General features: G+C 40.1%; 1 protein-coding gene across 3 annotated transcripts in view; it reads left to right on the top strand.

Moving 5' to 3' along the window:
• The window catches only part of Ophn1 (oligophrenin 1), a 308,721-nt gene that overhangs the window by 178,050 nt on the left and 117,894 nt on the right, over positions 1-12,777 (top strand). For all 3 annotated transcript variants that reach the window (XM_076918793.1, XM_034485518.2, XM_076918794.1), the window contains exons 11-15: positions 1,185-1,276; positions 5,161-5,239; positions 8,304-8,337; positions 8,847-8,909; positions 10,180-10,254. In XM_076918793.1, the coding sequence (XP_076774908.1) occupies positions 1,185-1,276; positions 5,161-5,239; positions 8,304-8,337; positions 8,847-8,909; positions 10,180-10,254 (343 nt within the window). The remainder of the gene's footprint in view (positions 1-1,184; positions 1,277-5,160; positions 5,240-8,303; positions 8,338-8,846; positions 8,910-10,179; positions 10,255-12,777) is intronic.

Raw genomic sequence — 12,777 nt, 5'->3', positions numbered from 1 at the left:
TATCTTTCTCACGAAGGTTGGAGTTTGGGGATTACAGGTGTGCATATCTCATCATGTCTGAGCTGGGTATAAATCTTAGCTCTGGGATCTGTTTACTTTTCCACTGCGTAAATTGGTATTTGCCAATGATGCATATTGTTTCGATGGATTAGTGCCATAAGTACAGACCTGGAGCAGATGCCGTGTCTCTGAGTTTGAGACAGTAGGCCGGTAGTGCTCTTGTTATTTAATAAATTGTGAAGTGAAGACTCAGAGCAATTGCCTTGCCAGGGAGGGGCATATAGCTAGCAAATGGTACACCTAAGGCAATATCCCAGATCTTATCCTTCCTAGTTTAATGCTACTTGGCCCTTACCAACTTGCATACCATTAAGAAAGTTTACCTCTCATATTCACCTCTAAGGGATATGGTGAGGGAAGTATGTGTTCAACTACATCCAAAAAAATAGTAAACAATCAATTCATTAAAAATTCCTTGTATGGTATATGGTTGATTGTGTTAACTAAATCTTATATCCCTTCGGTGCCACATTGTCCCTGCTGGGATAATAGAGAAAAACAAATGATGAAGAATCAGGTAGTTTGTCTGTGGCCACCAAGGGGTTTGGCAGATTTGTGTTCCCACAGGGATATTGTGAACCACACTACCCCATATGTATCAAATGTAAAGCTGTTGCTTTGATTAATAAACAAATGTGCTTGTTTCTGTGCTTTTTTCCTACCTCTGGAGGGACTGTTTTTATAACTTCTGTCATCTTGAAGGTGTGTATTGCCTCATCCAGTAGGGCTTCAACACTTACCTTTTCTCGAACATTCTGGGTTTTAGATAGCTAATTACCCAGTTGCGGCTTCCTACTCAGAAACCTCATGAAACTTTTATTATGTGTACTTAATGCCATTTAGGCACTCCGTTTCTCCTGCACTGCCCTGGTGATGGGTATTGAGCTTCTTTTGTATCCGCTGAACTTGGGAAAGGGCATTAGCCTGCCCTGAGCATTTTCATTTTCTCCTGATTTTGACCACTGATACTTGGGACAATGAGAAGCCATCGACCATATAATTCCAAGGTTTGAAGGTAAAGGTTCTTAGTGAGTCAACCCATTGCTCCTTCATTCAAATGACCCTAAGGACACTACAGATGAGGGAAAAAAACTTCTGGATTTTAAATAATTGCTTCTTTTCAGGGACCCATGGACTTAACTTTGAAGTACTGTGTGAGAAGGAAGACAGAGTCAATTGACAAGAGATTCTGTTTTGATATTGAAACTAATGAAAGGTAAGTTGAGATGCTGTGAATCGACAGGATCACCATGTACCACCCATGACTTCCGGTGGCTCTTTTTTTCCTCCCTCGTCTCTTGTTTCTGAAAAGGAGCACGGTATATATAGACCATTGCTACTCCTGCCTCTCTGTCTCCCCTTCACAAGAGTCCCTGTTAGACCTGGTCAGAACATTTTGTTTTGTTTTGTTTTGTTTTTGTCTTCTGCATATGTCTCAGCCACATTTACCTCATTGGCTCTGGCCAGAGAAAAGGATCTTCTAGAATTTAATTTGCTGTCACATATGCAAAACTTTTTTTTCAAAGTGCCGAAAAACTGACAGAATAACCATGGTCCTTCTTTTGAAGACAATTCTCTTAGTCTGACTCAGGAAGTAGAGTGACACAATTTGGAAGAGTGGGTGAAGCATAGAGGTAGTATTAGTGACTTTCCCCCACTTATTGTCAAATGATGCAAGCCTTTCCTACTTTGAAGATATGTATGTGAACTAGAATAATTTATTGATTTTCAAATATCTGAGCCATTGCTTGCAAATCTGAGGCATAGTTATATTGTTTCTCTCCAACGCCTTCTATTTCTCTCCCCTCCACCTCCAGCCAAAACCAGTTTAATGAAGGATAATTACACGTTTGTCTGTTTTTAATACAATCTATTCTGATTATGGTTCCTTCTCCCCCAACTCCTCCTAGACCCTTCCTACCTCCTCACTCTCCCAAATCCACACCCTTCCCTGCTCTCTCTCTCTCATTAGAAAACCAGCAGATGTTTAGAAAATATAAGGTAAAATAAAAACAAACAAACCTGAAAAGGACAAAGCAAATGAACAAAAAACCAAATAGCCAAAGAAAAAGCACAAGAACCATATATAGACTCAGAACACACACATTGGCAAACAAATTCTATAAAAATACAAAATTAGAAACCATAATATATAAACAAAAAACCCCTCTATTCTTTGGAATGAAAGTAATTGACATTATTTTGGTGATAAGCATGCTTGCTGGTTAAGAAGTTTTCCCCAAAGTCAGTGATTATGTATGCTACCTGATTTTATTGTCATCTGTTATTTCTATATATCAGGTGCTGAGTAATAGAGAAGGATTTAGCCAAATGATTAAATTGCTAGAAAGGACTTTAATCAAGAAGTTATAATCTCACAGAAAAAATCGTTAAGGGCTGAGATCAAGGAGATCAGATAGACTAAGAGATTAGAACATTGTCTCTATTATTTATCTTATTTAAAAATTGGGATATCTTTGAATCCTCATAATTTTGGTTTGTGGGTCTCTATGATGTCTTTCTTAAGAAATAGATGATTCCCATAGAAAGGACTGTGATATTAAACGATGTTATCAGTAACCATGTGACTGGCACTCAGTTTTCTAATAACATCAGGCCCTGTAGCATGAGAAAAATAACTGGGCTCTGACTTCCTCTTTAAACCTGTAGCACCTCTGGTTCTGCAGCATCAAGGAATTTAAAGGGATGAATATTTCATGTCAGATTCCATGTTGATTCCTTTTTTAGCTTAAATTTGCCAGCTACTTGTAAATAATATTTTCAACTCAAAGCAATTGCAAATACTTTGGCTCTGGGTGAGACAGTGGATGACTTTATTTTTTTATATTTCTTGCACTGTGTGCTGCTATGCTTGACTCTTTGTAGTTGATAGATAAGTGTGGTGTTAATTTTTAGATATGTTCTTTTCTCTTCCAGAATTCCAAGGAACTTTTGTAGTAGAACCTAGGAACTATGGTTATGATTCACTTGTGAATACTTACCATATTATTTGCATGTTAAAAAACCATTGGCTTACTCAATCTCTTCACCCCATTTTCAACATGAGAACACCAAGATTCAAATACAAGAGCTAGCTGTCTCTCCTGCAAGACAGAGCCCTGAGCTGTGGGTCCCCACAGTTATTGCCTTTGTGATCTTATTCCAGTATTGATCAGAGTAGAGTAGTCAATAGCATCATGCACAGATGCTAACACTTCCTTCACATGGGACCTTGTCAGGCTGTGGCAGCTACTTCCCTTACTTGTCCATCTGATCTTAGAAAGAGGTTTCCCAGGGATTACACATATTGACTCTCTCTGGGGTACCAAGCAGAGGTCTCTTACTCCTTTTTTCTAGTTCAGGAAGGTGGAATAGCATTAAAATAATTATGTTTATACCAATATTTGAAATCATAGGCTTATATCACAGGAGAGTGCTGCTGTTTTCCAGGTGACTCCTGCCTCCTCTCTGGCCCTTTTCTTAGCCCTTTAAATGAACTTTAGTCTTCACCACATAGAGTTTGCTATTACCTGAAGTTCACAATAGAAGAGAAGTTAACCAATTTGAATAACACAGCTATTAAATGGTGGAGCCAGGGTCCAAGTCCAGGTGTTTGAATCTCTAAGGAAGGCTGCCTTCTGAACCAGTGCCCGCTAATGAATATACGCCATCCCCTGCCTGTTGGTTCCAGGAGGGCAAGTGGAACTTCCAGGAGGGCAAACAATTCACCTAAGGTTATAATGAACCCTATGTGAAAGGACTCTGAACTAGCCCTTAGTTCTTTTTCCAGTCTCTAATCCTTAATATTCTTTGAATTTGACTGTCTGTAGCACTAAAGAATCTTCAAAGGCGTCCCTAAGAGTCAGACATTTACTCCTCTAGCTTCTGAGGTCAGAGGTGAACTGACAGGTGGGGCAGCTGGCTTCAAGGAGCAGTTTTCACTCATCAAACTGCCTAGTTACTTTCATAGCTGGTTTTCATTTGCTTGCTCTCCCTCCTTTTGGCTTGCTATTTGCCTGATAGCTGTCCAGTCCTGCAAGACATATTCCAAAGGATGAGGTTCTTAGAGGAAGGTAAATGGGAAAGAGTTTAGTTTTGAGAGTCAAGTGCTGGCTTTTGGTTAATTTTATCTTAAAGATCATTTACCTTGCCAGGTAAGGGGTATGGCAGGAATCTCCTGATGTTAGCACTGGGAAGTAATTCCCAGAGTGTGTGTTCCGGTACACTTAGAGGTGAGGAAGTGACAGTGCATAGAGGCAAAGGGATTAACCCAGGATCTTTGAATGTTCTTGTTATTGCTCTTACATCCTTCAACTCAGAGTGAGGCTGCATGGTGTAGAAATGTGGGAGGTGAGCTCCTCATAATGATATTGCTGTCTAGAGACTCTACCAAGACTTCTGCCTTCAGGAATCTGTTCAACGCCAAGTGTCCTGTTTGGTTCCTAAGGTCTAGCTATATTAGAATAGGAATATCAATCTTAGTGTCTCTGGATAAAAACAGTGTCTTTATCCAGGTTGTTGCTTTAATGCCTGAGAATGGGTTGCAGCAGAAATTTATTTCTTAGGGTTCTTTGGTTGGGAGTTCAAGATCAGTGTGCTAGCAGGTTTTGAGTCTGGGAATCTTTGTTTCCAAGATCGTGTTTTGCCTCTTCACCCTCCAGAAAGAACATACTCGTTGTTCTCATATGGAGGAAGGGAGAGAAGGGAATGGACTCTCTACTTCAAACCTTTTTATAAAGGTGCTGTGCCATTTCCTGAAGACTCAACTTACTATTCTCACGTCGGCAATTACAATATAAGAGCATTTTGGAGGTGTGTGTGGTCGCTTGTTTATATTTTCAGACCATAGCAGGATGCTGGAAAGTAAATAGAATCAAAGTTTGGAGTAATAGACAAGAGGCCATATAGTATAATGGTTGAGAATCTTGTTTTTGAAATATATTACATACATGTATGAAAATGTTCCAGTAAAAATCATCATTTTGTACAATGAGTATCCATTAATTGAAACTACATGTTAAAAAAAAAAAAAAAACAGTGAAAGAAGCACAAGATACCATTCTCTCAGGTGAATTTTCTGACTTATTTTTTTCACCCCAGACCAGGAACAATCACTCTGCAGGCGCCTTCAGAAGCCAATAGAAGGCTGTGGATGGAAGCCATGGATGGGAAAGAGCCTGTAAGTTATCTCAGACACTGGAGTAGGGTTGAGCAGAAGGGTGCAGAAGAAACCTCAGCAGCATAGGTCAATGTGTGAGTGCCCTCTAGTGGTAGCAGTGGGGAAATGGTCATAGGTCCTTCAGCAGATTCTGAATCTTAGAGCTAGAAGGAATGGGCACTTTCTCTTGTTTAATCCAACCTGAGTTCCAAACATGAGGGACTTCTGTAGGAACTTTATAGGACATCCTCCAGAGAATGTGCTACAGCTGCCTGCTGCAATATTAGACTACATAGCTATTTCTGCAAGTTTTTAAGAATGAAAACTAATCCTTTTTCATAGTATAAAATTGATTTGTCCATAGAGAAGGGTAGGAAAATGAATGTCATAGGTGTAAGCCTCCATTTAGCTTTCTTATGATTTTTTTCTAACTTTCTTGTCCCACAAACTCAACTTGTTCTCTTTCATGGGAGAGGAGATAAGAGCTGCTGTCCTTCACTGTTTAGGCAGATAGAGAGGAAAAATCTTTTAGAAGAGTCAGAATTAGTTCTACATTTAAAACAATTGTCTTAGGGTTTTCTATTCCTACACAAAACATCACGACCAAGAAGCAAGTTGGGGAGGAAAGGGTTTATTCAGCTTACACTTCCACAGTGCTGTTCATCACCAAAGGAAGTCAGGACTGGAACTCAAGCAAGTCAGGAAGCAGGAGCTGATGCAGAGGCCATGGAGGGTTGTTACTTACTGGCTCGCTTCCCCTGTATTGCTCAGCTTGCTTTCTTATAGAACCCAGGACTACTAACCCAGGAATGGCACCACCCACAATGGGCCCTCCCACCCTTGATCACTAATTGAGAAAATGCCTTACAGCTGGATCTCATGGAGGCATTTCCTCAACTGAAGCTCCTTTCTCTGTGATAACTCCAGCTTGTGTCAACTTGACACACAAAACCAGCCAGTACAACAATCAAAGTAGAAAGCATTGTCTTTTCAATATCTTTCTAGTAGTTTCTTTTGGTGGCATGTGACATAACATGAGCATCGTGGTGTTGGAGGTACAAATGCCTGGTCCTGGTTTTGCTGTTACATGGCGATGCCTTAAGCAAGTTATTTTGCTGTCTGTCATTCAGTTTTCTTCTCATTGAAATGGTTTTTAATGATTTCTGTTCTGCATACCTTTCAGGATTACTTTGAACAACCAGGTGAAAACTACCCTACACATACCACAGTGCTTTATTAGTTTTGGGTCCTCTTCTCTGCTTTGACAGACTACTACAGTCTTCAAATACAGAATTACCTCCTGGCTCTCTTCAACTGAAAACCTAGCCTGTGGGGAAACATTTTTTTCCTTTGTGTCCTCGGTTCTCTGTGGAGTATAGTGCTAGTGAGATACATGACTTAGTGGGTAAAGGTACTTGCCGTCAAGCTTGGGACCTCATGAGTCCAATTACCTAGAACCTACATGGTGGAGGGAGGGAACTGACTCTGATAAGTTGTCCTGATCATTACGTGTGTTGTGACCTGCACGCCTCTCCCGTAACACAAATAAAAATATAAGTGAAGGGAATTAAGAGTGTAATGGCCAGCTCTGAGATTGTTATTTGTAGCTGCTAGAAGTGGAGTTAAGTGTATTTCCCGGACACTTGAAGCTTGGTCCTTGGTGTTTCTCTCAGAGGATGCTAGGAGCAAGGCATTTCTATGTCCATCCCTCTCCTTCACTTTGTCTCCCTTTAGGTTCTTGAATGTCAGAAGGTATTAGAGGCTAATTGTGGAGAATGATGCTAAAAGACAGATCCTCTGAACATGCAACCTCCCTAGCTTGGATGTGGCTGGCTCTACTGAGCCCTTGTTTATAAAGGTTAAGCAAATGCTGCTCAATGGAGAAATGCCTCTCCCTGAAGTAATGATGAGGACCTATATATGCAGCACTTTGGAAAGAAGAGACTGGGCTTTCTTCTTCCAGCCTCACCTAGTGTTATGTTTTATTAAACACAAACCCACTGATCATATGGACCATGTGTGTGCCTTTATGTCAGGTGTATCAATTAAGCATCTTACTAGTCATGTGTGCTGTTTTGTGCTTTGTTGGCTCTTCCTTTTTCTTAAGTTGCCTCTTTAAGTTATTCAAAATTCCTCTAATTTCTAATGTAAGTGACCAGAGCTATAAACGTCTACTTTAGGACTGCCTAAGAGTGTCCCGTGTTTTGATGTATTGCATTTTAAACTTTATTAAATCTTAGGAAACTTTTGATTTTATTTCTTCATTGATGGATTCATCATTAAATAGTTGTTTAATCCCCATGAACGTGAGTTATCTTCTGCTATTTGTCTTGCTGTTGATGCCTGGCTTCATGTCCTTGTTTCTGAGTTAGCATTTCTTTGTATCTTCATATGTGATGCATTTCAAAGTGAACTCGGTGGGTTAAGTATGTATGTATAGTCTGTAGTGTTTGGATGGAAGTGCTCTGTACATTTTTTGTTGGACCTATTTATCTATGATGCCATTTAGTTTCAATGTTTCTCTTTTACTTTTTGTTTTGATTTGTTTTTTTTTTTTTTTTTTTTTTGGACCAATTGATCTGCATAATGGTGAGAGTAGGGTATTGAAATTTTTCACTATTACTGTGTTTGGGTTAATGTTTTTTTTTTTTTTTTTATGAAATAGGATCTGCCAGTGTTCTGTATGTAAAGTGCATATGTTTAGAATGATATCAATTAACCAATTTGCTATTAATGCCCATTACCTGGGTGTTCCTAAGAAGACCACTTCCTTTTTAACAAAATGTATTCTTGCTTCACCACAAAATCCTGCCCGAAGCTTTACCTAAATAATGTCTAAGGTGAGGCATCTGCAGCTTCAGCTGTGTGAACTATGTGAATATCCAGTACAACTTTCAGGGATTGTGTTTTCTAGGGATCTGGGTAAAGAGAACTCGGTTTCACTTCCTTTTAGTTGTTGTTACAGGTCTAGCATCTCTAATGATATTGACAGCCTATCTAGGGAATGAAACTGAATCCTATTTGTCCTGTCTCTCTGTAGTGACTTACAGTAACCTAGTCATTTTCCGTTTCTCTTCTTTTGTAGATCTACCACACTCCTATAACAAAACAGGAAGAAAGTAAGTCATTCCAGTTTTTACTCTATGGACATCATAAGCTCAAAGCTGTCCCATTGACAGTAAATGCTGGTATTGATGACATGCACCTTTCAAACAAAGCTGTGTGAAATGAAACCTAGCCCTGATTTGAAATTACACATTGAATGAACTAGGGAAGTTACTCCACTGAAACTTAACGGTGTGAAAGCTACTGTTGATCCAGAGAAATACATCATCTCCTCCTTGTTCTAGATGGATGATTGAAATTCTATGGATTCCCACAGTAGCATTTCCTATTTGGCATTGCTCATGTTTAGGCTAGATGGGATATAAAGGGCTGAGCAGAAGCACTTTGTGTTGTAACAGTGTAAACCTACCCTGAGCATGGCATCATTCAGTCTGAGGGTGAGTAGAGATGTACAGATGTCCTCCTGGTCCTCTCACTGAACTTCCTTCCTGCGCCTCTTGAATCTTGGAGAGAGACTGCATATTATGCTAGGAACTAACTCTTCTTTCCTTCCTCCAAACAGTGGAGCTGAATGAAGTGGGGTTCAAGTTTGTTAGGAAGTGCATCAATTTTATTGAGACCAAAGGTAAGATAGAAACCATTACCTTGAAAGTAATGAAATTACAACCCACCATCTCTGCTTTTACCCTAAGGAACCTCCTCTCAACTTTTTGTTTTATAAAGCTTGTGTTTGCCATTCTAATTGGGGTTTGAGCTTGGGAAGAATGATGCCTAAAAATGACACAGACTAAAGTCTCCTACAATAGCCAGTTTTATTCAGAGTCCCAGACAATTTCTAGTCTAAGGGTTAAGAGTCACATGAGGAAAGTACACAATCACAAGAACAAACCACACATGGAAAAGCACACAGTACCCAGTTGTGATCTGAATGATCTGAAGTAAACTCACTCTTATCTATTAGAGCTGGGCGGGGCTCAAAGACATATTCCGAGAACAATTCCATATTTTTGAAGAAACGAGGTCATAGTACTCTTATCTTGTTTTCTTGGAGTTTTCTCCCAAGCACTCAGAATTTCCCCTTGCACAAGTCCATTCTTGGACTGTGTTCTGATAGCCTGTACACTGGATACAATTTTTAAGATTTCAGCCAGTTCTAAACTGGCTTCCATCGTAGTGTTCTTCATCCAACCATAGATGCATAATTTGTGATCTTCACTTTTAGAGAGTGAAGCCTTGCAGTGATTTAGAATGCATTCTGAATTAGCACCTACTGTTCCTCAAGCAGTTTAGTGATGGTTCCATCTCAAATGACCAAGAACTCGTCTTCTACCACATATCATTTTAATAGCATCTTAAAAATTGATGGGTTGAAATCTTAACTCAGGGACATGAAGAATTAGCACATTTCTCCACTGACCATTAAATGACTTTGTTGCCTTCTGAGGCTATTTAGAATGCAGGTGGTTGTGGTGTGTGAGTCATTGTGTTTTCTTTGAAGCATTGCATCAGCTTTCCTCAGTGGGAAAGTGGTCTTTTGCTTTGCATTTGCTGTACTCCAACCCTCTCCTTTATAACATAGCCTGAGAACAACTTGGGGATTGATATCACCTCTGTATATTTCAATAAGCACATGTTTATTTACTAAAGAGTAGGTTCAGATTACTGGGGGAGGGGGGAGAGGTACAATCAAATGGAATCATGACCGATTTTTGGATGCATGATGAGGACTGTAGGATTGTTCCTCTGTAACAGGGAAGGGCTGGAGTACTAGAAGAGAGAAGAAAACCTCTCCATGTCTGTGAACTAACATCAGTGTACAAGGGTTTCCTTATTCTGCCTTGGGGACCTTGAACGCTGGAGCTATGCTAATAAATAACCTGATTTTCCTTTCCTAGGGATCAAGACTGAAGGGTTGTACCGCACTGTGGGCAGCAACATCCAGGTTCAGAAGCTGCTCTATGCCTTTTTTGGTAACAAATTTACATTTTTTTTTAAAAAGAAAATTGGGATTAGTTTATACAGAAACAAATGGGACTGAAAGAGAAAAAGAGCACATTTCTCTGGAAGGTTGAAAACCATTTTAAATTTCAGTTGTGGTCTTGTTCTGTTGCTCAGGCTAGTCCCAAGTGCTTATGCTCAGGTAATCCTCCTGCCTCAACCTCCCAAGCAGCACCATACCTGGCCTGCAAAATAGTAAGAAATATTTTCAGAGGTGAACCAGACAAATATTTTACACACCGTGAATCAGAGACCACCTTGCATTGAATAAATATCTGTCACCTCTCATCTCATCCCATTCACTTCTCAGGCCCTAGAAAGCCAGCTCTACCACTGCCTCTCTGCTCAAACTTCTCTGGCCACGATGATTGTGTGCATGCACACTTCCAACAAGTCCAAGCAGCACTCTTCAGTCTGCCTTCCTTGCTCTCCCACTTGAACATATTCTCCTTCTGGGAACTATCTGCTTACTTGACTCCCGTGATACAATACTCTCATCATTCTTTTAGCTTTGCATTACTCGTTCATCAGTGACTCTTCCTGGATCCCTTTTTTCCCCTTCTACCTTATAAAGGTATTTCCCAGACTTCTATCTTGGGCACCCTATTACATTTTCCTTTACTCAGTGATATTTGTACTGGATATGGGTTACATTTTCCTTTTAAACAGTATGGTCTCTCTGTTTCTGTCTCTCTGTCTCTGTGTGTGTGTGTCTCATAATCTTTTTTGGATGCTATTATGACTTACGGAGTGTCTTATTTTCATGGAGTCAGACCATTGAGGTAGGGTGATTGTTGTTGGATTTTTTTGTAATTTGTTTTTGTAGATTCTCTATTCAAATTTCTTTGGAAGTTTGTTAGGCTAGACATAAAGTATTCTCTACTGACTTGTTTAGACCTGCAAGTAAGGTTTTATGTCTCTTGTATCTTCATATTTTCATTCTTGCTGATTAGAACACAAATTGGGGGCTGGGGAAATGGCTCAGTGGGTAAAGCACTTACCACGCAAGCATGAAGACCCGAATCTGGTTCCCTGGGACTCAGAGAAGCCAGGTAAGGCAGGGAGCATGTCTAATAGCAGTGTGCCTGAGGCAAATGCATAGTGGAGACAGGAGAATTCCTGGAAGCCTGTGGCTCAGCTACCTAATGTATGACACAGTGAAGAAGAGACTATCACAAAAAGTTGTTTGTGAGGAACAGCATCTGAGAGGGTGGGTGCCATGACCTCCACAATGGGAGCTGTGACAGTCCCACACTCAGGCATGCACAAACATGTATACAAAACCAAATGTACACAGTATAGACTTCAAAAGACAACATGAATGTCTACTTGCTCTGTGAACTCCTGGCATTTTTTTTCAGCATAATTCTCTGTTATTTGAGTTTCTTTTCTTCTTTTGCCTGGCCCATGGAGTGTCGCCCTGGCATTATCATTTATACATGGCTTTGTATTTAGCAGCGGACTCAAGTGTGATATTTCGGTTTGGGCCACTGCTTTGTCTAATAGCTCCTTCTTCTTTGTTATTGTGCTGGGTACATATTTCTTCTTGATGTGTTGGGGATAGAACACTCAGTGTATTGTGCGTTCTTGAAGAATCCTCTTCCACTAAGGCCCATCCTCAGACTGTGCCTTGGAAATTCTAGCTAGCTAAGCTTTCTCAAAGTTTGTTTGTTGGTTTCTTCAGTTAAGCAAGACTTTAGCTTGGGTTCTAACTCAATTTGTTATCCAGAAAGTGTTTTCAGATAGCAAGCTGCAGTGATGAGGCTTTCCTTTCTATGTCTGTCTCTGTGTCTTGTTTTGTCAGCCATAGTCCTGCACTAGCCTTGCTGGGAGTGAAAAAAATCCCTCTGTGTGTTTGATACTAGCAATTATGTGCTGAAATCTCAGAATTTCCATTCCTGACATCTATGCATATGCTGCCAATTAAGCCTGTACTTCTCAGCCTTCCTTTGGTCCTCGCACACATGAGAGTGTGTGCAGAGTATCATCATTGTGTCTGTATAGCACACAGGGGATAACCAAGGCAGTAAGCTCTGAAGCTCAAGGAATCAGTACTAGACACTCTGTGTGGATGGCCCATAGGTATGTACATTTTCCACGGCTAATATGAAACTCATGTTTTTTTCCCCTTCATTGCTAGCCTGCTTATTATCTTCCTTTTGTGAGTGATGGTGAGGTATTTAATTTTCACAGTGTCAGAGAACAAATTGTGTGGGAAGCTGAAGCCCAGATGAAGTGCATAATTTTCATAATTCCTTTAAATATGACAAAGGGAAATGAAGGATACAAATCAGATTGTCGATCAGGTGACCTTGACATGGAACTTTCCCTGGTTATCCTGGAAGGCTCAGTGCAATCCATAGGTGCTTTAACGTGGGGGTGGGGGAGAAATTCAGAAAAAAAAAAAAAGAGTACCAGAGAGAAAGCACATGGGGGATTCAGTCAATGCTTCTGGAAGAAAACAAAAGAAACTGCAAAAGCCAAGGAATAGTTTC

Source organism: Arvicanthis niloticus, chromosome X, assembly GCF_011762505.2.
Source record: "Arvicanthis niloticus isolate mArvNil1 chromosome X, mArvNil1.pat.X, whole genome shotgun sequence".
Classification (NCBI taxonomy): Eukaryota; Metazoa; Chordata; class Mammalia; order Rodentia; family Muridae; genus Arvicanthis; species Arvicanthis niloticus.
This window is presented reverse-complemented; position numbering and strand designations above follow the sequence as displayed.